The sequence below is a fragment of the Leptidea sinapis genome, chromosome 25 (genome assembly GCF_905404315.1).
Source record: "Leptidea sinapis chromosome 25, ilLepSina1.1, whole genome shotgun sequence".
NCBI lineage: Eukaryota > Metazoa > Arthropoda > Insecta > Lepidoptera > Pieridae > Leptidea > Leptidea sinapis.
In genome coordinates, this window is record NC_066289.1 from 12,477,899 (window position 1) to 12,504,908 (window position 27,010).

Sequence of the window (27,010 nt, forward strand, 5' to 3'; positions counted from 1 at the left end):
ATCAAGGGATTTTAATATTTGCGAATAAAAATATTTTAGTTATATTGAAAGATCACTTAATTCAGCTAGCCCGAGATCCCCGAAGTAGCTCTAATAATAATTAGCTCAGTTAAATCACGCACTAATAATTTATAATGGAAATATAAATTCACCGCCATCTATTCGCTTCTAAACGAATTAGATACTTTAATTTTGTGGAACTGTCTTGACATGTCGCGTGTTTCCTTTGTAGTTTACAATAAATTACTAGATGGCGCTTATTAGTGATTTATTTATTTGAAAATTATATAAATTAACAAAAATCATATTTTGAAAATTGAAAAATTTAATAATTTTATCAAATTAGTGTAATTTCATCGGTCCTCGATAAATCTACAAAGTTTTGAACGAAATCTAGCCGTTTAAAGTGGATCAAAATCGCGCCCAAAGAAGTCGGTTACAAACATACAAACATACAGGTGAAGCTAATAGATAGCGTGTAAAAAGTAATCTCATACTAAATGTTTGGGAGTGTCTTACGTCAAACTTTTGGATACTTATCGTTTCATTTTCAAAAAGTTATTGATGTTGTTTTACTGATAAGGAAACGGTTTTCGATATCAGTTAAAAGTGTTTTGATATCTGTAATAGTTACGGAATAATTGCCTGGTACACTTAACGATTACATCCTGTATAAGAATAATCAAAACAAAGATGGCGTATCTCAAAATGGCCGCCATGCAGATAAAAATGTATCTCTTACAAATTAATTAAAAAGAAAATATTGTGATATCTTACACGATTGTATCCATACAATATACCCTTCTTGTGTGAGGCCGATCACACTTGACCGGTCCTTTATTTCGTTATAGAAATATGCTTATTAATTTCACCATTCTTACGAGTATTATCTAGATTCACAATAAAGTGTGAATAAATAGTCGTTTATAACGTGCTTTTATTACGTTCGATTTTTATATCACTTAGGTAGGATTTAAAATGATCTTAGAATAATTAATTTAGGTTATAATCATTTTGCAACTGTCTGTCTTGTAACAAGTAACGTATCATAGTATCGATCAAACTAACGAAAACTGATAGAACGTAAAGTTATCAATAGGAAAATTATACTATAATTCATTGGTATTTATTTTAGCTATCAATTTAATATGATCCTATTTGAGATTAATTTTCATTTATATATTAAATGAAAGTAAAACCTAAAGTTACCGGATTGTTAATAAAAACTTATATCCCGCGCGTTGGAACAGGGAAGGAACCTTGTCGAATCAAGGTCTAAGTGACGTCTGCTGGCAAATCGCACTTTTGATTGGTGATTCTTAAAGTATAGTAACGTGAAGTCACTATGATGACCGCCTGTCACCTAATCGCGAGGGAACCATATTGTGAATTATGACCATATGCACCACGTCGATGTGTGGGGTTCGTCTGGGGCTATCCATCAATTACACTAAAAACATGATTTTCGACCCAACCCCTTTCGACCCTGGCACAAAGACATTGTGTGACGTTACATATATTAGAATTTTACAACCAATACTCAATAAATTGAAGCTGCAGTTTTAAAATTATCATTTAAAAGTCACATTAATAAGCTTCATAACTGTGCACAAAAAAATAAATATCCTTTAGTACTGTGCATTATGTATTGAAAAGCCTTTTGGACTTAATATCTTATGTCTCTAAATGACAAGATTTAACAATTTTTACTGACCAAAATAACTGGCCATAATAAACTGCACATACTTATAAGTTATTGTGAATCTAGGAACACGGGCTCATTACTCTAAGGACTAAACTTTCAATCGGCTTTGGTTGGAAACTACCACTACGTTTGGGATATCTTTGAGTATTCTATGTTACATTGCTTTAGTGTTTAGAGTGTTCATGTCCACAGCATCTTGCTCTCGCCGGTGGAGTGTTTCGGCATCCTCACTGAAAATAACATATTTTTTTGAAGTAATAGGTATTGTTATTCTTAATATATTATAAAAGCAACCGCTGCACAAATCCAATATAAAAAACTAATAATAATATCTAATAATAAGTTTCTGATAATATTACTACCGTAAAACGCTGCAACTTTGTCAATTTTGTACAAATTTGCCTATTTCATTCCAATTACGATATGTCCCGTTTGATTACTTTTTTCTAGTTTTCTACCATTCGGTAGTAACTTATAGTTATTAACGCCACATATTTTATATTCTACAACTCCATCAAGAGGGCGGATCTTTTTTGTATCCTGCAACCTCAAAAACCAGCTATAGGAACGGAGTTTTCGTGAAGGAATTCCATCCCAAGGTAAGAAGATACTGTCTTTTTCCCATATTCTTTGTATTTTTAAGCAAAAAGAAAAAAATATTATTATTTAAATTAGTTGGTAGGCAATGTTGTGTCATTAAAAAAAAATATATATATATAATACTAATGTTTATTTGAGTCGGTATTTTCTCACTTGATATGCAAATGCTTTTCCAACGATCAAACTGAACAAAAATTCATTAGTAGTTTTGAGACTGCCGTTGTTGACTTTTGATAAAGTGTCATTTCCTAGATGAAAATATGGTAGGTGCCAACTTACGACCACGATCACTCTGTTAAAGTTTAGCGACTGTGAAGATAGCAAAAGGCTCGGCCGACTTTACAATATTGTTTAGTTGCATCCATTGTTTAATTGCCTTAACCCTAGGGTTATAGAAAGATAACGTTATATTTGCTACTGAAAAGTTTTTGCTTTTTTTTTTCATGAATAATAATTATGTTACTTTAACCGAGCTTTGTGGATTGGTACATTATTAATAAGTAAATTGTACATAAATTTAAGTTATTATTTTTTTAAATCATAATAAAAAAATTTATCCATCCTAAAAATACCTTACGAAAATCAATAAAAATAAAATGTTTCTGTATGTACGTACATTTTCTTTTAATTTATAACATTTTTAGTTTTTTATCTTATTTACTAGTGAGTTATGAAATATCATCCTCAAAAAAATTCTAAAAAAAAACAAATTTATACATTTGGTTCACGTCATCTTGGACATTCTGTTTTGATTTGCATAGGCTGCAGTAGCACCGAATTTTAACTGGAGATTCCTTATCAGCTTCTAAAGCTTCTTAACACTGTGTATGCCTACCAATAATAAACATGGCCTCCATTTGAAGACTTTACTGATAGAAATGTTGGGCTGGTAGTTCTTTACTGGTTTATTGTAGTTCTAAGAGCTTATTAGTCCAGCTTCCCCATATCGAATCCCCTTTTGTGATCTGATGTAGCTTCATGAATTATTATTTTATTGTCACTCACTGATAGATTCCGACGATTCTCATAGAAAATGTAGATAAGTCAAAATCAGATCAGAAAAAAATACAAGTCAAATTACAAAATGCAGAGAAAATAGAGAAGCTTATTGTACAGTTTCGTCCTCTTCTTTATTCAATAATAATTTTGAGCCTCTTTCAACGCTCTCCTATTCGCCATGATGTTGAAACTATAGAAAAGGTAATAAATACATAACCTACTTGTATATTTAACGACATAAATAGAATTAAGTAAATAACAAAAAACAAACCATAGTGAAATGTTTGAATGTTGCGTAAAAGATAAAGTGGCGCTTTTCGAGCGCAACGTTGAGTGAGTTGCCATGGAAATGAAACTATCGTTCTTACCGAACAGGAGTAGTCGCCCAAATGATTGCGAAACTGAAGTGGCAGTGGGCAGGGCACATAGTTCGCCGCGGAAAGACGCAGTCTTGGTAGGACTCCCACAAGATGGACCGATGATCTGGTCAAGATCACCGGAATGGGTTGGATGAGGGCAGCGCAGGACCGATCGTCGTGGAGATCTTTGGGGGAGGCCTTTGTCCATCAGTGGACGTCTTCTGGCTGATATGATGAGTTGATTGTAACTTCAATGTCGTGCTAGGAACTTACGCATATTTATTCTGATTCGACTGGAAAATACTCTTCGGACACAGCCTGTAGTACGGCCAGCATTCTCCCCCGGACTCGCCGGCTTGTTGCGCCTTCACGTACTCTTCTAGGAGTTTCGCGTACGGCGACTTGCTGGGGCTGTTAAATTAAACTATTTTATTTCCTACACTAATGATCTCTTACTTCTGCGATTAATTATACAAGTAGATTTTTTTCAACGGTTAAAACCGTTCAACAACCAGTCGCGGGCTCGAATCCCGCAACGTTCAAAAATTTTGGTTACAAATTTAATTTGTATACATCGATGATCAATATCAAAATGTTATGTAAGTAATCATAATAATAGTAATAATAATATAATAAAGTCTTTTTATTTCATATCCTTAATATAGTTATGTACATTTCAGATGCTAGTTAGTGTTACTTAATATTTTTCTTGATATCTAGACCTAACATCTACATGTTACTTATTTGTATGGGTTATTTTTGGATATGAACCCCTCTTCGGGTGAGGGCCTCCTCCAACTTTTTTCCATTTTCACAGTATTTGATACCCAGGTATCAAATACTGTCTTTTTCAAATTCCACCAGATCAGAATTTTTTGTTCTTCTTTCGACTTCGTCTTCGTTATTTGTTTTGTTATACTTACCCAGGTAGGTGTAGCTGTTAACATATTCTATTCTGTTTTCTTTTACTCTGATGGGTAATGTAATGCTGTTTGTCATTATTTTGGTTTTGGTAGCATTCATTTGTAATCCAACTTTCAAGCTTCCTTGATCAGGTTTGCATAGCATTTCGCATATATCTTTGGATGTTTCAGACAGGATAACTGTATCATCAGCGAACCTGAGATGATTTAAATAGCTATTGTTAACTTTTAGTCCTTTGGCTTTCCAGACTATGTTTTGGAATATGTTTTCTAACATAGCATAAATAGCTTAGGTGACAGGGGGTCACCCTGTATCACTCCTCTTTCAATGCATATTGCTTCACTTCTCGATTATAGTTGAACATTACCTGTACAGTTGCTGTAAATATGTTTTATGATATGAACCTACTTTTCGTTGATGTTTAAACTAACTTCCTTATAGAGCTGTGGCTTATGCTATCGAATGCTTTGGTATAGTCGATAAAACCTAAATATAGAGGTTTTTTTTTAATTATTCGTACTTTTCGATTATTTGTTCCAACGCATGTATATGGTCAATCGTACTAAAGCCAGAACGGATGCCTGTTTGTTCCTTTGATTGTGCAATGTCAATTTCGTATATTATGCGTTTGAGAATGACAGATGTAAAAAGCTTATAATATATACTTGCCAGTAAACTCATTGGTCTGAAATATTGATGTCTAATGGGTTTCCTTTTTTGTATAGCAGTACAATATCCGATTTACACCATTGATTTGGGATTCAGCTTCAAGAATCATATTAAATAATTTTGTGCGGTGTTTAAGTAATACTGGTGCACCAAATTTAATGACAGCATTGGCTATTCCATCGGGACCTGAGCTTTTATCTGGTTTTAGTTGTTTCAGCTGTGCAGAAATTTCATTTTCATCTATTGTTCTAATTAATAGTGTGCATCTAGCTTGGTACATTTCTATGTTTTCCACAATTTCGTCATCTTTTATTTTATAGAGTTCTCGGTAATAAGTACTTGCCAGATGCATTATATCTTGTCTTGTTTTAGTTTCTTTAGATTGGCTTTCTAGTTATTGTATCCATTTTTTCTTATTATTGATTGATTGACTATCAATAGCTTCAAGCCTAATTTAATAAAGTTTATTTGACTATCAATAAGTTAACTTGCGTGTTAAAAGAAGGACTTAAATCTTGATGGGAAAGTCTCACAACGAAGTAGTTTTTTGAATGTGTTTTTTTATTTTATACGTACGGAACATTAAAAGTAGAAGTCCGTGGTCAGGTTATCGACTTAACAGTTCACACAAATTAAATTTAAAAAATGAGAGTTGAACAAAGACATATCATTATTTTATGAACTTTACGTCACTCGAACGGTTGGCTCATTAGAAGAGCGCTCGCACGGAACGCGAGAGGTCGCGGTTTCGAGTCCCGCATCGTTCATAAATATAATTTGTGTTATTAATCCCAGAAGTGAGGGTAATCACTTTAAATAATAACAAATTGCTTAACAGTTCAGCCAGTACGTTAGTTAGTAGTTACGACTTACGGTGCCAAATGACAGGAGCTACTTATACAGCATTAGTTGCGCGAAATGATTTTCCATCTATCCATCGTACATTACTTGGACAGGCAAAGGGCTAAGGCCCATACAGCCACGTTTTTCTTTCTTATTTGTTCTTCTTTTTCCTGCCAGGTCTTCAAAATATGTCAAAGTGCAAAAATATTTGAGTGTTTGTTTGTTCACGTGTGTCCCTGGAGGGTTTAGATTTAAAATTGGAAAAGGGAGGTGAGGCTGCGATTGAGTTTTTATTCTAACTTATAATTATATAATCAAAACAAATAAGCCTAAATTTTCACGATCACCAACCCATATCACATTTTTCATAATTTGTTAAGCATCGTAGAAGAGAACAGTGTCCCACAGAATGACAGATGATGGCGAGCCAGGGGTACTAAGATGTCAGCAGGTAGCGGGTTACGGCAGTCTCACGCTATGTCCTTCCCCGCAACACCACAAGTGGGACGGTCGCGCAAGAAGTCGGACTATAGTATTTGTGTATTATTTGCTGTTCATATACCTCATTATTTACCTGAAAAACAATTTCATAACTTCGCCGATAAATCCAAAGTTCTGTAGCGGGTGGGCGTGCACCTCACAAATAGCGCGCAGAAGACATTCCTTTCCATCCATGCCAAAGTTAGCCATCAGATCCTCAACAATTCCGTACATTAAGGCTCTAGAAAAATACAAAATTACTTTTAACTATCGTCTGACTGTCAACTAAATAATAAAAATTAGAAGACATAAATTATTAAAGATACATACATATTGTGAAGAGATTATTAAGAGGTTCTGATGAAGTTACGTGCCAGTTATCCTTGAAAACCTAAGTAAATTGTGATTTCTTTCCCCAACCGCATACATAAGATGTTCAAAAAGTTTTTATTTAAATTTTTCTCTATTTTTCAAATGCTGTGTTTTTAACCGAAACAGTTGAACATTTTTATAATTAAATGTTTTTTCGATAGACCAAAGTAGTTCTTTGCGCGACATTGTTTAGTACTGAACAACGCATTTTTTTATTTATTTATTCATAAAGGCATACCATTATATAAAGTAAATTGATTATTTCAAGATGAAATTGCCAAATGTTGGCCTCTATTGCGTGAAACGACAACAACGCGGTCAAGCCACACCTACACGTTTCAATCCATCTTAAATGTATAAGTCTTGGTTGCCCAGTAACGATCTACGCAATCCTTCAATCCGAAACACTAACAAGCACTATTTGAACACTACTGCTTGTCCGGCATCCTGTTCAAAGTAACAATTACGAAACGCCAAAATTTAAGAACGACGGTGAGGATGAAATATCACATACTGAATCACATACCAAGCCAAGTACTAGGTGGATTCTCAAACTGAGGCTGTAAATTACAATTCACATTTCACGGCTCTTAGAACGGTGCGTGGTCTGTGGCTTGTGTCTGTTGGTTACTTTTCGGGGTACGGAAGCTGATTTCACCATTGAAATAGATTGCGATTAGAACACTTTGGCATACGCTTACGCCTGTTAACGAGTTACAGATCAAATTTGCATTTCGGCAACATAAACTAAACATAGGTATAGCCTAAACGCGTACAAATGCATTTTGATGCAAGGCATTTGATGCATTGTATTGTTTATGATATGTAAACTCAGTTTTTGGGAACGTTCTTAAATGTATCTATTGGTTAATCGCCTTGTCCTTAATCGAGATCAGGACTGGCATTTGAACTAGCTTAAGTAAAATTGAGCTTTATAACCTTATGTCTTGAAGTGTCAATAATTGTAAAATCGGGTTAAAATCAGTGATCGAACTTGCAGCTCGTTCGATAGATTCTAAACGTACGATTAGGATTCTTATTATGTTTAATGTTACGTAACGTCTATTGAACGCTTACAGAAACACATTAGGTATGTGTGTAGTGTTCTTCCTGCACGCAACACCAAAATATCGCGTGCACGCGTTATTGGCGAGTGAAAGTATTGTATGATACTATATCGGTAAGTACATAGCCATATTGTCAACGTTTTTATGCTCTTTCAAATAAGGCGGCAGAGCTATTCCTTAAGGGATAAATCATCCAATATAATTTATGAAACACTAGATAAACCCGTCGAATCTTTACTGTGACTCATTCAAATAGAGACTATACAAAAATAACAGCAGCCGTAGGACTGAACGTCAGAAGTTTAACTTCTTATTTACAATACAAAATAAATTTTTAGTTTTAAGAAATATTTTAGTAATTCTTTTTTTACTACAAATTGTTTTATCAATTTAGTATTAAAGTAGAAGATTTTTTTACTCTGTTGATCATGAAAAATAATGATTACTTATTATCAATTATATAAACAATTATACAATTTTAGAAATACATTTCTAATTTTATAATTGGATCTTAAATTAATAAAAAAAAACAACAATTCACAGATTATTATCATAATTAATAAATAATATTTAAAAACTGATCATACTGACAGACGTACATCTAGCAAGCATCCGTTTCTGTGCTTCAAGTTACTAAAGAAACGAATTATTTTGATTAAATATTCAAATTACTATTAAATATCAAATGTGTCACATGAAAGAGAATTAAGTAGATACATAAAGTGGTCTTTAGTTCTGATAAAAATGTTTCGTGTTGTCCGCTATATGTCATGACGGTAACGCGAGCTTGTAATGCTTTTCCCTACCTAAAATGTCCAACGTGCCTAAAGTAGTTTACACTTTAAAACTCGACAGAATCACTTGCTTGGCAAATCTGAAAATGTCTTGACAAATCTGAAAATGGCTGTATTGGAGTCTATAGAGTATATAAAAAGTAAATCACTTGCAATTTATGGCTTGTAGGGCAACCCTTCTTTTAAAACAAAAGCAGAGTCCGAGTCAATCTCTAGCACCAAGGGTTCCATTCAGGTAAAATAATATGAACAAAGTTTAAACTAGTGTATTTCGACAATCTCACCTTTCACCGCCGTGAAATTTATCAAGGATCACCTTCTCGGCTTCAGGATTTATCTGCTGTTCTGTGGACCGCTTCCCTCTTCTGTGATCTAAGTATTGTCCAACGTAGTCAGCCAGTACTGAAGCTGCTGTACTCCCCATAGACCGCGCAAAAATTGGCGGCAAATCTCCGTATGGGTTTTCGTTGTCGGTAAGACCTAATTTATCAAAGTCGACTGAAACATTTAAAAAATTTGTTAATTACTGAAAGTTTAGATAGATAACATAATATTAATAGTTCCACTAAAATTACATATACTCTATACTAATAAGTTAACTAGTTTTGTGAGCCCCTGTTAGTACGAGTTATACATGTAATAAGTTCTTTTTTGTTTTTTTTTTTTTTTAATTTCGAGCTAAATATTCTCGCAGCTGCCTATTTGAACACGATAAACCCAAGACGACTACCGAAAGGATTATTTTGGGATTATCATACTGCTTGTACAGACACATGAAAATCAAATATATACTAGATATTATTATGGCAATGGCCAGAGAAAAATTACCAAATCAATCGGACTTTGTAAATATTTAGCCAAGGAATCACCGAATATTTTTTTCGTAATTTGGGTGTGCGAAAAAGTTGAGCCTGGTATTACTAGATGTTAATTATGTTGCTGCGGGCAGTTGTGTAAATTTTGTATGGAATTGTTTAACTAGTGCTATATATATAACGATGTATCCAATTTCACAATCACTACACAAATTCAAAATTTTTTTACTTCATTATTTTAGCTAAACATTTTGAGAATGCATGAAATTTTTTACCCGCAATTTATGAAATGTTGTGTAATATTGTTACTTCACGTGGCAGTCAGTTTACTATGAAGATGTAACCATTTTGTCTTGTACCTTTCGACACCATTCAACGGAATTTCAGTGTATATAATTTTGTAAAAATAACTGTTAAAGGCAATGAATGCCCTTTATTTTAGTTATCATTATTTATAAAATCTACTATACAATGAACTAGTAAGCTAAACTATCTATACCTAGTGATTCTATGTTAAGTTTGTTATGCTAAGTTATTAGATAATAGATATTTGATGCATATTATAAAGTTAAGTTTAATAGCTAAAATATGTTTTATAAAAGCAACCAGGGCCAGGTACAACAATTATTGTATTTTCTATCGATGAATTTAAAACAGAGTATTTCGAATGAGAGTTATTAAGGGAAGTACTTTATGTTTGCGAAATTATTTTATAAGGGACGGATAATACTTTCGTTATTCAGAGTAGCTTACGCTATAGCTACCTACAATCTTAAGTAGTTTTACTTTATTTATATTTGTTTAAAACTTACGCTGTTTTTATCAACCGAGAAAGTAAATTTGGAAAACTTTCCACTGTTTATCAGTTTTCTTATACTGAATCTATTTCATAACATCACGCAAATGAAAAAATATTTACTTACTTAATATCTGATTAAGTAGTCATTTATAAGTATTTGGAGAGAATTTATATAAAACATATTTTTCACTTGGTCGTTAAATCTAACTGTTAATTAGTTCGTTCACTACGATGGGCTACTACGAATACATAGAATATCTTTGATCAAATACTGACTTATATACTCCAGTTGATACATGAGCATACCTGTAAAACCCGTTTGTTTATTATATAAAGTAACTGAAAATTATATATTAAATCTATATGTGAAAATATTATATAATTTCAAACGACATGGCTAAAAAAGTGCATCCCATGTATAGTAACTGCATTCTATAATAAAAAACAACGTGTGTGCAATTCACACGTGGTAGAAGTGAAACCTTCAAAAATGATGAAGAATTTTAATGTAAATATTATTGTAAAATGATGAAAAAACTCAACAATGGTATAATACGTACACGTTTACATATAATCTTGTAAAAAACAGAGATAGCCGAAATATACTACGTTTTAAGCAACTGTTCCTTAGGCAGTCCCACCTCTTATTATTTAGTAATTACATCCTCTTTGGTTGTGAAGCCTTATCTCATTATATTAAGTTGTGCTTTTTAATAGCGAACAGTCCTTACATTGACGACAATGTAACATTGACATTTGAAAAAATTTCAAGGATGTCAACCTTAGAATATTGCAGCGTTAATATTCTAAGATGTAAACGCTTTTTTTATTATTTATTGAGTGAAATTCCAAAAATAAATTGCATCAAGATTGATAAAATAATTCAATTAATGCAAAAATATCAATTAAGACAGTGAATATTAATATAATGCTGCTGAAATACACATTTGACAATTAAATCACATGTTTACTGTAGTATCTATGTCGTGTCACTGGCAGTGATGAAGAACATCCCCTATTATCCTTAACATTTTCAATGGTGCATTACGGCCGAAGTTGACGAATATATCGTTGCAAATACTAATATTTTGAAATAAAAACTGACAAGCGTTTAAAGATTATCTATTATTACTATTTTTGAAGTGAAAACTTCATTAGCATCGTTGTCGTCGATTTGAAAGTCGACAAAACGAAAAAGCTATAGTATAAAGAGACAGGAATATAAGGGAGTGGACTGGCATCAAGACAGTCTTAGAACTATTCTATCTAGTATACTAAAGAGACTGAATTCATAAGATTTAACGTGGGAGAGAATGAGATAGGAAGCATTGTACAGTGTTTCTTATGTTTGTGGTTCTCTTTGTGCTCTGCTTCGTACCCCCGCCACTCGTGTTTATCAAGGCACAGTAGGAGTTTGCTTGGGCAAATTATTTATTTTATTATATATATTATATTATATTAGTGCCAGTGCCAGATTTTGGCGAGACAACACGTCCTGAGGATGCCTCGTGTAGAGGCGAAACACGTGTCGAATTGTTTTAAAAACAAATATTGGCGGAATTAACACTAAAGAAAACTTAAATAATTTGTATAATTATGGATTTCCGCAAAGTATCGCCTAATTCAATAAAAGTTTGCTTGGGCCTTAGCGTTGTACGTGTGGACAACGTGTTTATGCGCGTATGCGTAGTACAAAGCTTGAGAAAAGACATCACAACAATCGTGGTGTTTTTTATACGTATACGTATTATACGTATCATTACTAAAATCTACAAATATCCTCTTCCCAAAATTTTACATTCGTCTCATTGAAGCCACAATTTGTGAAGGTTTCACTTATATCACGTGTGAATTGCACACATGTTTTTTTTTTATTTTAAAGAGAAATTTCGTATAATATCCATATGCAATTCAATTCCATAGAGTAGGTAAACGTCAGGGACTCTCAATAGCTATTGAACTAGCTGTAACTAGTTGCTTTAAATGCACCAAAAGTCGATCTTCTGTTCTTTTTAAAGAAATACGACGCACAGTCCAATACACTAAAGGCCGTTTTGATGACTTGTAACATGATAAAATACGATAGATTTACTCGTAGTTAATGTAAAATTGCAATAAATAATTTGTAATCTTAGATAATTTATACGTCTAGACAGAGCCTCTTGCTGCTTGACAACCGATGAAAACAGGCCAGGTGTTGAAGATTAGATTTAAGTACCTGTCACTCTTTGACAACGTCACCTGTCAATTGACAGCTATTATAAGAGTCTATAATTTTAGTAAATTGAAGAACCATTAAATTATTTCCACCATACCAAGAGGTTGTTCTGATTTGTGTTACTCTGAAATTGATAATTATTGAGATTGAAATATCCTTCAAGATACCAAGTTTATTACTTTAGTTTGCGTGACAAGCTACGTCTTGAACTCGCTATTTGTATCTCACTTTAAGTTAGTGTGCGTGTATTGCTCAAAATAGAGGCTAACTGTCAACTTCGACGTTTTCACAGCTGTCACAGTATATCTAGACGTATAAATGATCTCACCTTAATTTTTTATAAACTTACTTGTAAACGGAAAACTAACTGTCATATTTGACAGAAAACCCTTCGGCGGATGTCTAACGAATGGCATGGATATCGATGGTGTGATTGCCATCGTGGTTCCAGGTGGTAAGGCGAGACGTCCATCGTTTGTAATCCAAAGTATCCTTTTTTGTCTCGAATGAGGAATATTCTCTTTGGCTTGTTGTTGACTATTTGGTGATACTACGGGGAGTAGTGTAGCTAGTGCTATACTAAGTATTACTCGAGGAAACTTTTCCATTGTCATTATACCTGTTGATCATAAAAATCATGATGAAAAATGAGACAGTTATTTGCATAGACTTACAATATACTAGCGTATAGACAAACAAAGCGTGCTAGAGACTAGAGAGTATCTCTAACGGAGATATCTACAGCAATATAGAAAACGAAGGCGAATCTATTTTTACTGTAACCGATTGCGATTGACAAGTCGTAAGTATTCAGCCACCGCTCCTTAGTATTTTGAATATGTTAATATTGTGTAATATTTAAAATTTGGTCACGTTTTATCTGGATGCCAGGTCGTTTATCAACGCTAGTATCAATTCTCTTTGGCTAGTATATTCTAGGTCTATGATTATTAGTTTCGATATAAACTGTAACCGAATTTTTATTTTCATCTGACTTATTGACGTGACAATTGATGTACAAGTTATGAAAACATATTCCTGTTTTAGCGGTGTCATTGGAAGGCTTTTGGAAGGTTACACGCATTTTTTTATTTTGTTTAAACTGTAATAGCAATGGATACATCACGATGTAAGCATATCAGATTTCCAGGCAAAAGTGACCTTTCTGTAAACGTAGAAAAATACATTAAAAAATTAGAAGAGGAGTTTGAAATCGATATTAAGAAGATATCGCAATGGGAGAGTTTAATAGAAAAGCTTCACCAAATGAAAACAAGGTATAAAGATAAATTAAAAGACATGCAGCATCGAAAAAAACAAATAATAGAAAAACTTTATATAGAAAATTATAGACCGTCACCGTTTGAATTAACAGCTCTTTTGGCAAGAACATCTGACCTTTGGAAAGAAATAGAAAAAAATAACAAAAAGAAACAAAAAGTCGATATAACTAATGTCCTCGAAAAAGTTATTACACCAAGTGAGGATGAAGTCAACGAGGAGATATTTGGAGAAATGACTGCAGTTGACATATCGACTGTTCATCCAAATACAGAAATAGTCCATTCTAATAATTTGTCAAGGTCAGTGGTAGAGCCTGATGATAAATCAGATGCCCCTACAACTATGCCTTTGATAATTTGTACCAATCAACATAAGGTAGTTTCTCCTTTAGGTTCAAATTACATTCCGTTGAGCTATCATTCTATTAAATTAAATAGTCTCGATACTAATGTGAACATTACTGAAGACGAACGAATTCTCACAAATAATATGAGAACAATAAACTGTGACCCTAAAACAATTGTTATTCAAAATAATACAGAAGTACACAATATAAAATTTTCGTTAAGGAATGATTCGAATGCTTATGTTTATATACGATACATAGGACTTACCGATTGTACTGGTTTTATGAAATTCAAACTTAGGCCAATTCTTCCTATTAAGCTTTGTGCTGGTTTATCGCAAATATATAAATTACGTTTACAATTAGTGCCAAATTTTAAATATAAAACTACCATTAAATTCAAAATCAGCAATAGTTCTATCAACAAGCATGTTGAATTTTTAAATATTCCAATAAATTATGACTCAGAGGAAGATATGATCAATAAACAAAGATCAATAGATGTGTCTAAAACTGTGAATATACGCTCTGTGTATCAATGGGAAATTAAAGGTGAAAGAAGTTACCCTTTTGGAGAATTAAAAGTAACTAACAATGGTGATCGTAAATATCATGTACATATTGAAAAGCGATCACTGGATTTGTCGAAATGTTTAATTACTGAGAGTCCTGATTCCCTATCTGTTGAACATTTAGGAACGGAAAGTTATATAATTAGAAACAACACTGATTTAACTAGCAATTTGCTTTCACTAGTAACAGAATTTCAGAACAATATAGCAGAAAATGTTGAAGTATCAGAGGATATTACGACTCCTTTTATAAACGATGTCATTGATGCTTGTTTCGATACATATTTGCTCGAACACACATATTTATATATAGCCTCGCGTTCCGAGCAGAAAATCAAAGTTTATTTTACTAAACCACAACATATTGGACTGCACCAATGTTATTACGACTTAAATTTTTACGACACAGATGAAAATATTGTACTTACGAGAACGGTCAGAGTGTTTTCGGAAGTTTTACCTCACCCTGTGCAGATATATCCTCCTATTTTAGATATGACAAATACTCCTGTCTCTTTCGGTTTGTGTGTTGACTTTTTCACTATTTCCAATATACACAAGAGCCAAGGAGTTAGTATTAAAGTACAGCTAACAGAAAAAATGATTAAACTATTTCGCGTATCGCCGATGAAAACTTTAATACAACCAATGTCTTCGGTAAAATTTGAAGTGAGTTGTTGTCCCAGAAGCAAGGATTTGGAAGAGAAACGCAATCACCAAGCATATTTTACAATTAAAATACTTTTGTCCGGTCATAAATCAATTTATCAAAATGTACCACACATGTATTATGAATTAATTCTCCCATGCGTATCAGAATTTTGTAAAGTATACAATAAATCGCTTACTGACTATAAGTATGAACTAAGTCCAGAAGAATTGTCCGAAGTTGAAGAAACTGCAGATTAAAAGCCATACCTCAATAAAAGTGTCAGTAATTCATCTTAGAAATATAAAATATATTTATACAGAATATTTAAATTGCATGCAAACTATAAATCACGCGTGTGACAAATTTTACCGCAATAAAAGTAACATTAATGGCGATGTTTCAAGGAATGTTGTCTGCGAGGACGGCAAGGATTAAAACCAGTTGACGTGACCAACATATAAGTGTTACAGGTCACCAGAGTCGATTGCCCGTACCCGCACAATATTCCAGTTCAGAATTACAGGTCGCGAGAACCTGTTTAACGACAATCGATTATAAATCAACGTAAACATCGATACCGACTGTGGTAATAATCGAGTTATTGTGTGCATCGAATAGGCGGGTGTTACGTGTTGGCAACTTGTAGGTTGCGGTTTCATGTCATTTAATGCAGTAATATATGAGGTTAGTCCTCTTACTGGGTAGCTGCGTAGTTAAAGGGTCAATTCAGAATAGGCAATAAATTGAGCAATGAGCAACCAATAAAAATGTGTGCATTGACCAGAGAATCATTTATATTATGTTTAAACCCGGTATTATACACTATTTGTAAGCGTCGGTCCGTCGTTGGATCTCATTATGCCCCCGGTTCTCTTGTGAATCCTGAGTTGGTTGGGACCGCAGTGATAACATATCGGTGAACCGTTTGATAAAATTGATTTAACATTGACATACGGAACGCAGACCGGGTCGCTAACTATGGGCCTTATTAGAAAGCTTATGGTCGTTCAGATGTCAATGGAGAAGGCTATGCACGGAGTTTCCCTGCGAGATCGATTCAGAAATGAGGAGATTCGTAGGAGAACCAAGTTCATCGACATAGTGCAAGTGGTTGCGAAACTGAAGTGGCAGTAGTAGGGCACATAGCTCGACGGAAAGATGGCCGTTGAGGCAGAAATGTGCTCGAATGGCGACCACGTACCGGAAGACGTAGTGTTGGGAGCCCTCCACAATATGGACCGATGATCTGGTCAAGATCGCTGGAACACGTTGGATGAAGGCAGTCTAGAACCGATCGTCATGGCGATCTTTGGGGGAGGCCTTTGTCCAGCAGTAGACGTCTTCCGGCTAAAATGAATGAATGATTTAGCATTGGCGGTGTTCATGAATCAATGGTTCCAATTATAATTTTTGTTTCTTTGTACGTTTGCTCCCGCTAATTTCAGAAATGGCTAAAACGTATAACCTACAGTAGATGACAGTGATGATCTTTCCGTGACTATAACATATGTATGGACTTCCTTAACAATTCATTGAACAATTCAAAGTTTCTTTGAAGCAAAGGAGAATATTAATGAAGTATCGATTTTTAAATTTATCGACAACAGTCCAACTACTTTGTATGCATAACAAGCACGGTCTCTCTGATTTAAAAACATGAAGCTACCTACCCTCTTATGAATAAGGGATTGAGTTGTAATTTTAAATGGTGCCGTGCTAACTCTTAAATCCGGTTCTAGAATTTAAAGCCTAACACCTTTTTAGGCGTGCCTCGATAAAGGAATAAGAAAGCATATTTCTTTAAAAGTAATTTTGTCTGATAAGAGTATTTTCTTGGACTGTCCGTTTGTCTGTCAGCGGGCTGTGTCAAAAAATGAAAAATGTAAATAAAAACGTTCAAGGAGGTGGCCCATTTTGTAAAAACTCCCTTGTCCACCATGTAACAGGTCTTTAATTTGTCCGGGTTTTAGGATTATTTGACCCTTTCGGGTGTCCGCGAATAGCAAATAAATTCACTTAATTCTTCATCCAAGGTAAATTTTAACTAACCAGTATCGTAGTCCCTCAGTGAGTTAATGTAATAGAATTAAAGTATTTCTACCCAACCCTGATAATTCAGACTTGTTAAATATTGCACACAGCCATGATATTCTCTTGTTCGCTCATACACTTCTCGTGAAAAAACTGAAGTTGATACGGATTTTTGAAAAAGATCTGTTTATATTAATATTATTGTAATCTGGCGCCTTAGGCAGATGGGGATGGCTGAAACCAGGGCCGTATGAAAATATTAGGAGAAATGTAGATATTTCAATTTATGGTGTTTTCTTCCGCACATGAAGTAAGCTTAATAGCGATTTTTGCTATTTAATTTTCTATGTTTTATAGTCGGAAACTATCATTAATTAAATAGTTCAGTGCATACCAACACATAATTTCCGACAGGCGAAATTAGCTTCTATGTAATTACAGTAATATAAGAGATTTCCGTTACTTTACACGCAGTATATATGTCGTCGGCCGATCGATGGATTGGTCACATCGTTATACGATTGTGTGACTTCTTTTATTTGTTCAATAACCTAAAAAAATATAACATTTACGTAAAAACATTAAAATATTTAATAAATCTATTAATTTTAAAATAAAAAGACACGAGAGTGTAATACATTACACTATTATTATATTAAGCCGAAATCCCTCTTCCACTCACGTAAACAAAGCGGAGAGTGCGAAGAGAGCGCCACCATCGGAGCGAAATGCAACAACTGTACGTTGGTCCCCGTGATCAGCTAGGAATGTCGACAAATACTTTGTCGGCAAACATCGAAAAACGGCCGGCCAAATCACGAAGTACCGGCGTTTCAAGAAGTGCCCAGCCACGATCTGGCCAATCCAACGATCGGCCCACGACATATACAATTCAAGTTAACAGTCACTTTATCAATATTATACCGAACTCCTTTTTTAAATGACAAAAACTTTGTAGTAAAAAAGAATGTATTCATAGAGGTATTTTCAGATCGATTTGAATAATACATAATACGTAAGTATCCATCCCTACTCTGTGATAATACGGTCGAATGTAATTAAAACAATACTGAACTGCCTGCCTGCTTAGTTGCCTAACAGAAAAATGCTCTATCTGGACGTATAAATAAATTATCTAAGAATGCATGAGTTCCTGAAAACGTTAACCAATGCAAGATCAAAAAGGCCATTTCGAAAGCGAGCCAGATCTTCATCAATGCAAGCACTACCTGAGATTCTTGCAGAAGTATAGGTAAAGGTTAAAAAGAATTGATGAACTCAAGAAATAACAGAATCATGGACCAAAAGTGGGAAGCCTTTGCCTTTTCTGCCTCTGCGCCACACGGCGCACCACAAAGTATGTCAGAATATATTATCCTCGCCACCTGGATGTATGGCGCTGCTAAACAGTGCAGTATAGCTTCCTTGTGAATTGTTTCCAGGACGGTAGAACACGGGTACCATTATAAAAAGGGCGTACACCTTTCTTAAAAGCCGGCAGCGCTCCTGGTGTCGCAAGAGAATGTGGGCGGCGGTGATCACTTAGCATCGGGTGACCCGTACACTCGTTCATCCTCCTCTTCCATTTTTTCGCTAGAAGGCTAGTCATGTTGAGATTGTAAAATAATATTCTTTATATTCTATCTGCCGTTTCAAACCAAGCCACAATGATACAAATATAACAATAAGCCGTGCTGGTGACCTAAAATCAAGATTCACAATTGTTCAATGGAATATGGCCGTAAATAGTAAATTTTGCTCGACAAATGTTTTATTGTTTTAACTTGTGGCTTCTTTATTGCCCAGGTTTAGTAGCTTGTTGATTTATTGAGTTGGTAAGAGTTAAAGGTTTAAGATCAAATCAAATCGGTAAATATGTTTTGTAAGTTACAGTTTTGCAGCTGTGCCCTAATGTAAAGTTAAACTGAGCTTTTCCGGCATTGAGCAGGCAGCGATACAAGACAAACCGAAAAAATATTATAAGCGGCAAACGTTTCAGTGCAACGAGATCTTTTAATTCGATTTTGTTCTACTTCTAACAAAAACTTAACGGTTTTCTTTATTTATATTTTATTAATTAATGTTTTTATGAAACTGTTTTTTTCATCGTTGACTCATTTGTCATAGCTCAGTTTCCATTTAAGTGATATTTACCCAATATTTAAATAACAGCGCGCGAAACAAGAATAAAATATAATATATTTTTTATCATAAAGAGTGATAATAACATAACTTATTACAACAACACTTGGTAAACATCATGGAGATACATCAGTTCGTAAAGTGACTGTGACATGGGGAGAAGAACTGATAACAAACTCCCAGTCCATGTTTTAAATCATTTAACATCGTAGCCCACTTTATATTATATTATACAGTTTTAGGTATATTAAGCCCTCTTTGTCAAAGAAGCTTTAATATTTTTCTTGAATTTGTGCTCAGTAAGTCCTAACAGCGATAAGTACTTATGCTAAAAAAATATACATTCAAAGTCAAAGTCAAATAATATTTAATCAATTAAGCTAAACTAAGCGCTTTTGAATAGTCACTATAAATATTTCTTTCTACCTCACATTCATATGTTCGGAAAAAGTAGAGCTCGTGAGAAGAACAGACAAGAAACTCAACGGCTTTTCAATCAATAGAGTATTTTACAATGGCTGTTATACATAACAAATTAGTTTGTAAGGAATCGTGTTCAAAGTTAAAAGCATTAATAATACCAATATTTCATCAAAAGTATTATAGAATAAACTGTATTAATATAAATGATCGTATATGGGATGCATCAACCTTTAGAGTTGGAACTCATTATTCGTGTGGTATTTAGGGATTTGAAGGTCACATACACTTCCTTTACGGAAAAAGTATATATTTAATAATTGTAGGCTATTTATATTTTTGTTTAATTTATGACTACTGTAATAATTTATAACTGCTCGTTTGTCCTCCTATTCCATAAAAAAAAACTACTAATTAAATTATTAATTATTAACAAATAACAAAAACTTACTAACATAAAAGTTTAAAAGAGGAAACTCTTTTCAGAACCTTCTAATATTAGACTTAAGTTAAGGGTCCTAACAGTCATATTTATAATAAGTTTTATATTTAGTTTAATTTAATTATGTCATTTAGAATGGGAATAAAATTTATTATTTATTTTATATTATTTTTATCTGATATAAATTCAATATAACGCCCGCGCATATCATGGACACAAATCGCCATCTTTCGACGGGATTCAACAAAAACACTAATCAAAAGTGTCGCTTGCTGACGTTATTATTACAGTTTATTTATGATAAACAAATTATATTTACAATTTCACAATTCTTGTACAAACCATAAACTCATTCGAGTTTTACAAGTGTGTGAGTGACAAGGGTCGTCAAAATATAAAAGTGTCAATCAACGAGTGTAATATGTCCGTCTCTTGTTATCATTTGCCGTTATGTATATGTTGTTGACGATTGAATTGATTTTCGCACTAATAATGGAGGTTACGCGTTTCTAAGAGCAAGGGTGACAGACGCACAGATGGAGAATCGTGTAATCCCTGAGCATTTGTTCTCTATTTTAGGCATGTGGGTAACGGAACCCTAAAACACATTGTCTTTCTCTTCAGTTACATAAAAAAAATATGATTTTACCTTAACTCTATCGCGGTATAATTTTTTCGCCGAGCAAGCGAACAACTATAAATTTATTTTATTGTTGAGCTTCCCAAACAAACTTTCAACTTCTGACTCATCCTCTAAGGGAAAAAAATTAAGAAGAAACGCAAATTAAATATTTTTTCCTACCAGTAGGCAGTAGTAATAACCGTTAAATTCCACAGAACACTGTGCTTATTTATTGCTTTTTAGGGGAGATATTTCTTAAACTCTATTTATTTTCTTTAACTTCTTAAATTTTGTAACCCTACTAGCAGCTTAGGGCTTACCTTATCCATCAATGATTATATACAAGTTTGAATAAACACCTATATAAAAAAACAACTCGTACTCATTGAGTCGAGAACAACTCATAAAAATTGTTTTTCAAATTATCATATGTTAGTTGGTTTGTTGGGGCACGTTAATCACAGCTCCCTGCAGCATTTTGGTTTTATTTCATTCTAATCAAACCAATAACCTAAAGAGCTATTGTAAAATACTCGTTGATTTTGAAACAGTGGCCGTTGAGTTTCTTGTGTATTCTTCTCACGAGCTCTACTTTTTCGAATAAATGGTAGATTCAGTAATTTAAATTATGCATCTATAGTGACAATTCATACTTCAATACTTATTTTAAAGCCTATTTGAATAAAGTTTCTTTGGCTGTGCTCTCTCCCTACGCGGCCAGTTGCGGCAGGTCCCTTGTTAATAACTTTCATTATAAGAGAAATATGTACAAATGGTTTTCTATTTTTTTCTTGGCTGAGTCTTTTATTTTAGTCTTTTTTTATAATATTTTTTTTCACGCCAGGATGTTGTGTTGCTATTGGGTCATCATCTAGGTTCAAGTATGGAGATCACTCACCTCATCGAATGTCGGTAAGTGTGAGTTCTGCTAGAACTAAGTTCAACTAAGGGTTTCTCACCGTCGTACTAGGTATACCTACACCAGATATATTATTTAAATACTTTTTTATAAGAAACTGTTTTCATAATTTGCATTCATCGTTATCAATATGGGCAAACAAGATCAAAAACGTGTTAATTCTTGATGAAACTCCTAAAAATATGTATGGAAAATATGTATTAGCACATGAAAAATTACAATTGTTATTAACAAATTAAGATGAAAAAATATAGCATGTATTTTATCGTTCATTACTCAAATATATTAATATTTAAGAATTTTTGGAAAATATCCTTAAAGTAGAGGAAATATTCAACAACAAAGTTGTTCTCCCGGAACTCTATCTGTATTATTTATAATTTTAATTTAGCACCGAAAATAGGACCCCACGCGCCCGTTTCGGAATGGGCGCCCTAAATACCATACCACAAAAAGCAAGAAACATTGATTAGTTTCAAACGTAATTGAAAAGTACTTTATAAGGATCTGATAACATAGACCTACAGATTTAACTTTAACAGGATACACTAAAAATCGTGAGTTGTTTATTTGAAAAATGAGTCAGACATTTCCTTCGCCCTCAGTACAAGTTGGAGATAGCTTAATAGGTAAATATATAGAAAACTTGTTTTTATGAATAAATATACATAGCTTAGACGCGACAGACAAGTAACCAGGTTAAATAATTCAATGAACTGCATCTTAATTATGAAATATGAAAGCTGCAATTTTCTAGTTCAGTATACCTGCGTGCTGCGAGGATGTACGAGTATTTAACTAGAATAGAATAGAAGAGATTTCCACCTATGTATTGACTCATCACAATGTATCTAAGTCAACGTCAAATAAACTTTATTCAAATAGGCTTAAACTAAGCGCTTCTGTATCGTTACTATAAATATTTCTTTTAAATTACTAAAGCTAACATATGTACGGAAAAAGTAGAGCATATAAGTTGTGAGAAGAACATATAAGAAACTCAACAGCCACTCTTAATTCCATAGAGTATTTTCTAAATCAAACTGCCTCTATAATAATCGTGGAGTTCCCCAGGGAAGTGTATTGGGGCCATTTTTGCTTTTACTTTATGTAAATGACTTTCCTAAAGTGACTAATTATCGATCCCTAATGTTGCTGATGACATTGCAATTGTTATATCGTCTCACATTAAACATGACAAATATATTGAACATAATAACGAGTATGAATTAGAAATAAATATGACGTTGAATAAAATAATCAAATGGCTCGACATAATTTAAATGTTAATTTATCAAAGACAAATTATATACAGTTTAATGTAAAAGGACGTCAACAAATGCAATTAAATTTAAAATATAATAATACAGTTGTAAATGAAATTGATAATGTAATTTTTTTAGGAATACAGATTGATAAATATCTAAACTACACTAGTCATATTGACAAAGTTTATAACAAAATTAATCGTTTTGTCTACGTACTTAATAGGTTAAGAAGAATAGGGTCGCACAAGCTACCCCTTGTCATGGATACGTTACATCAGTTTTACGCTATGGACTACTAATATGGGGTAATGGTTCATATGTTCAGCGAGTTTTTGTTGCCCAAAACAAATGTTTACGTGCAATAGTAGGTGTAGGGCCGTGGCACTCTTGTAATACGCTATTTAGAAAACACAATCTGCTAATTCTGCCATGATTGTACATTTTCGAGGCTTGCAAATTTGTGCGTAACCATAGATATCTTTTCACGTCAGCTGTTGAGGTGAATGCTAGAGTAACAGGACAGCCGCATAGACTTCTTTTGAGCATTGTCCTAAAACAATACTTTTTCTTAAAAATAGCCATAACATGTGTATAAAATTATATAACAAATTGCCTGAGAACTTGAAAATACTGTCAAAGAAAATGTTTATATCAAGACTCCTCAAATGGTTGGTTGAAAATATTTTTATAGTATTAACGAATATTTAAATAAACCACATGTCAAAAAACAACACACCCCCTGAATACGAACAGAACTCTATATAACTTGGAATACATATCAGAAAATCAAGAACACAATTCACATAGACAAACTAGCCAGAAGAATTAACATGACCTGGAAAAATATTGGAGTGAAAAAATCTATACTTTCAATAATATGAATATTTAATTAAGTTTTCAGTTTTTACATGCTTTTAATTTAGCTGGATAGTGGCAACATTGTAATATTTAAGATCTGGACATACCCTATTCAAAGGCAAAATAAATAATTTCATTTCATTACAATGGCTGTAATATACATATTAAATTAGTTTGTAAGGTGCTTTATCCACTATATGAATCCATATCCCTTAAAAAGTAATAAAAATAAGCTGTATAAAATATATTGGATGAATCGACCTGTAGAGCTTGAATTGAGTCCCGCATCGTTCATAAATTCTGGTTACAAATTTAATTTGTATAATTAATCCCAGAAGTGGGCTTAAGGGCTATCATTTTAAAATAACAAATTGTTTAGATACTCATAATTCAATGTTTTATAACATTCTTATTATACCTACTTCAGGTATTAAGCCAGCTATGCTTCACTGAGGCTCCTTTTTTAAAGGAAAAGTGACGAGATTCAGTAACCCCATGGAAAGTGATACGTCTTGCCCATTATAATGCAGTGCCGCTCATGATTCTTGAATGAACCCTAATTTCTGTGCGTCATATATCTCAGTAATGCCACTAACTACTGCGCCTTTCAAATTCAAATATTATTATGATTGCAGCTTCGTGACATAAAAACCGGCCAAGTGCGAGTCGGACTCGCGCACGTAGGACTCCTCCATTATTTATTAAAACGGCAAATAAATCACGTATGTAATATGGGAACCACTTAAATATTTATTTTATTCTGTTTTTTTTTGTATTTGTTATTATAGTGGCAACAGAAACACATCATCTGTGAAAATTACAACTGTCTATCTATCATGGTTAATGAGATACAGCCTGCTGACAGGCGGACGGATAGACAGAGAGATGACAGACAGCGAAGTCTTATAATTTTAGGGTTCCGTTTTCACCCTTTGGGTACGGCACCCTAAAATGGCGCATAACAAGTATGTATGACATTACCTACGCCTTTAACCTTAATGCAATCATGTGGCAAAATTTCATCGTATTCGGATGATCGGATCACGTCAACAAACAAACATTTATTTTTTAAATAAAGGCTAACCGCTGACTATTTTTTTGTGGCTCAATTAATCAACTGAGACCTAAAAGGTCATAATACAAAATTATTTAATTTATCTTTAATTATTTAATTAATTAATAATTTATCTTTAATTAATTATTTAATTATAAAACAATATGTTTATAAATATAATTATAAAACAGATTTTACTTATTTGCAAAAAAATCCCGTAGAAATAATGGGTGTATACTATATCACGCCATGAGAAAACGGGACCCTTCATCTGTCCAAATCAAGTGGATGAAGAGTCTAAAAAATAAATTACGATAGAAAACACTTCACGTGATAAAGGAAGGAAGGTTCTTTGCAAAGCCAGAAGAAAGTTAAAACCAATTGATAACTAATATAGCCGTGATTATAATGAAATTGTTGCTGCTAAAGTATACATAAGTTAGATTTACTTCAGCCAATTTTATTTGTTGCCAGCCAATAAATAATATTTTGCCACCTTCGAACTGATAGGCTACACATATATCCTTAGTCGCAATTCTTATTGGATTTTTTTGCTTGATTCTATTCGGGTATAAATGATTTTTAAAGTATGTTTTTTCTGACTGTGTAGTAGACAATTGAAACTAAAACATTATTGTTGAATTGGCTATTTTTAAAATAACGGATATAATCTTAGCAACGCACGGCGGAACTATGCCATTGGCTTATAAGCAGGTTATTTTTTTAGACACAAAAATAGTGTGTGTGCATCTATAAAGATATTTTCTACGGCAGTGCCGTTAGTTCGCGCAGGAGTTTGAGTATTGATTATTATAATATTTAGATCACACTTTAAACAAAATATATTTATTATATAAGCTCTTACCGAATTCTTGTTTAAAATATAAAGTATTCCACTGTTTTCAATCACAAAACACAAGTGCGAGCTCACACAGTTATCACTGACAATACGATACAATCTCCAGATAATCGTTGCACCACAATGCACTCAAAGCCTGCCAAAATTTCGTAAACTGCAATGCTCTCGAATAATAAACACTTTTCCTCAAATCGGAAGCGGCTGTCCCCGTTAGCTTGAATTTCCCCGCGAATATTTGGCGAGTGTTCGTATCGAACGCGTGCAGTAGACAGTTTGTATTTTGTATTCACTTGCCGCCGGATCTCTCTTCACTAATTGTGATGCACGAGGCGTCCTTCGCTTTCCTCTTTATGAAACCGAACGTGAACGCACCCCGGGGTGACAGGTCTGTCATCGTACGGGCGGTAATTATCTGTACATAGTCGGACAGCGAGCGGTACTGTTGAGGCGCTGGTGAGGAATGGTGATTGGTGGCTGGTGCGTTGCTTGGTAGTAACTTACTACTTACTAGTAAGTCAGTGGGTGACCCGTCCTCTTCCTACTTTGGCTAAGTTGCGTGTTAAGTTGTTCGGGAACCAATTATATGGAAAAGTTAGACGTCGATCATTGCTTGTTTTTAATTATTGATTACATGAATGATTTATGTATACGTTTATTTATTCTTCGCCACTTCAGCACAATACATACTAATACATTTACAAACAGAATTAAATAATATGTACAGAACTGCACAGATAGTTGACAAATTGCTTAGAAAATTGTTTAGTATCTAATAATTAACTACAAAATAAAGTCACAGTTAAAATCAAGAGTTTGTTAGTATTTTATTTTTATGTGAGCCAAGAGAATCGTTGAATTAATGTATAAATATTTGAGTATTTTCTAACATAATATAAT

The 27,010-nt window shown here is 33.5% G+C and overlaps 2 protein-coding genes across 2 annotated transcripts; one reads left to right on the forward strand and one right to left on the reverse strand.

The window, feature by feature from the left end:
* On the reverse strand, nt 1-26,542 carry LOC126971957 (uncharacterized). Its single transcript, XM_050818491.1, has 6 exons — nt 26,120-26,542; nt 12,994-13,263; nt 9,097-9,310; nt 6,674-6,820; nt 3,937-4,074; nt 1-1,935 (listed from the first exon to the last, which is right to left on the reverse strand). Exons 2-6 carry the CDS (start codon nt 13,256-13,258, stop codon nt 1,860-1,862), a joined length of 840 nt encoding a protein of 279 aa, XP_050674448.1. The 5' UTR covers nt 13,259-13,263; nt 26,120-26,542; the 3' UTR covers nt 1-1,859.
* Nucleotides 13,734-16,278, forward strand: LOC126971932 (uncharacterized). The gene has a single exon (XM_050818444.1). It carries the CDS (start codon nt 13,758-13,760, stop codon nt 15,753-15,755), a length of 1,998 nt encoding a protein of 665 aa, XP_050674401.1. The 5' UTR covers nt 13,734-13,757; the 3' UTR covers nt 15,756-16,278.
* Nucleotides 26,543-27,010: the final 468 nt, after the last annotated feature.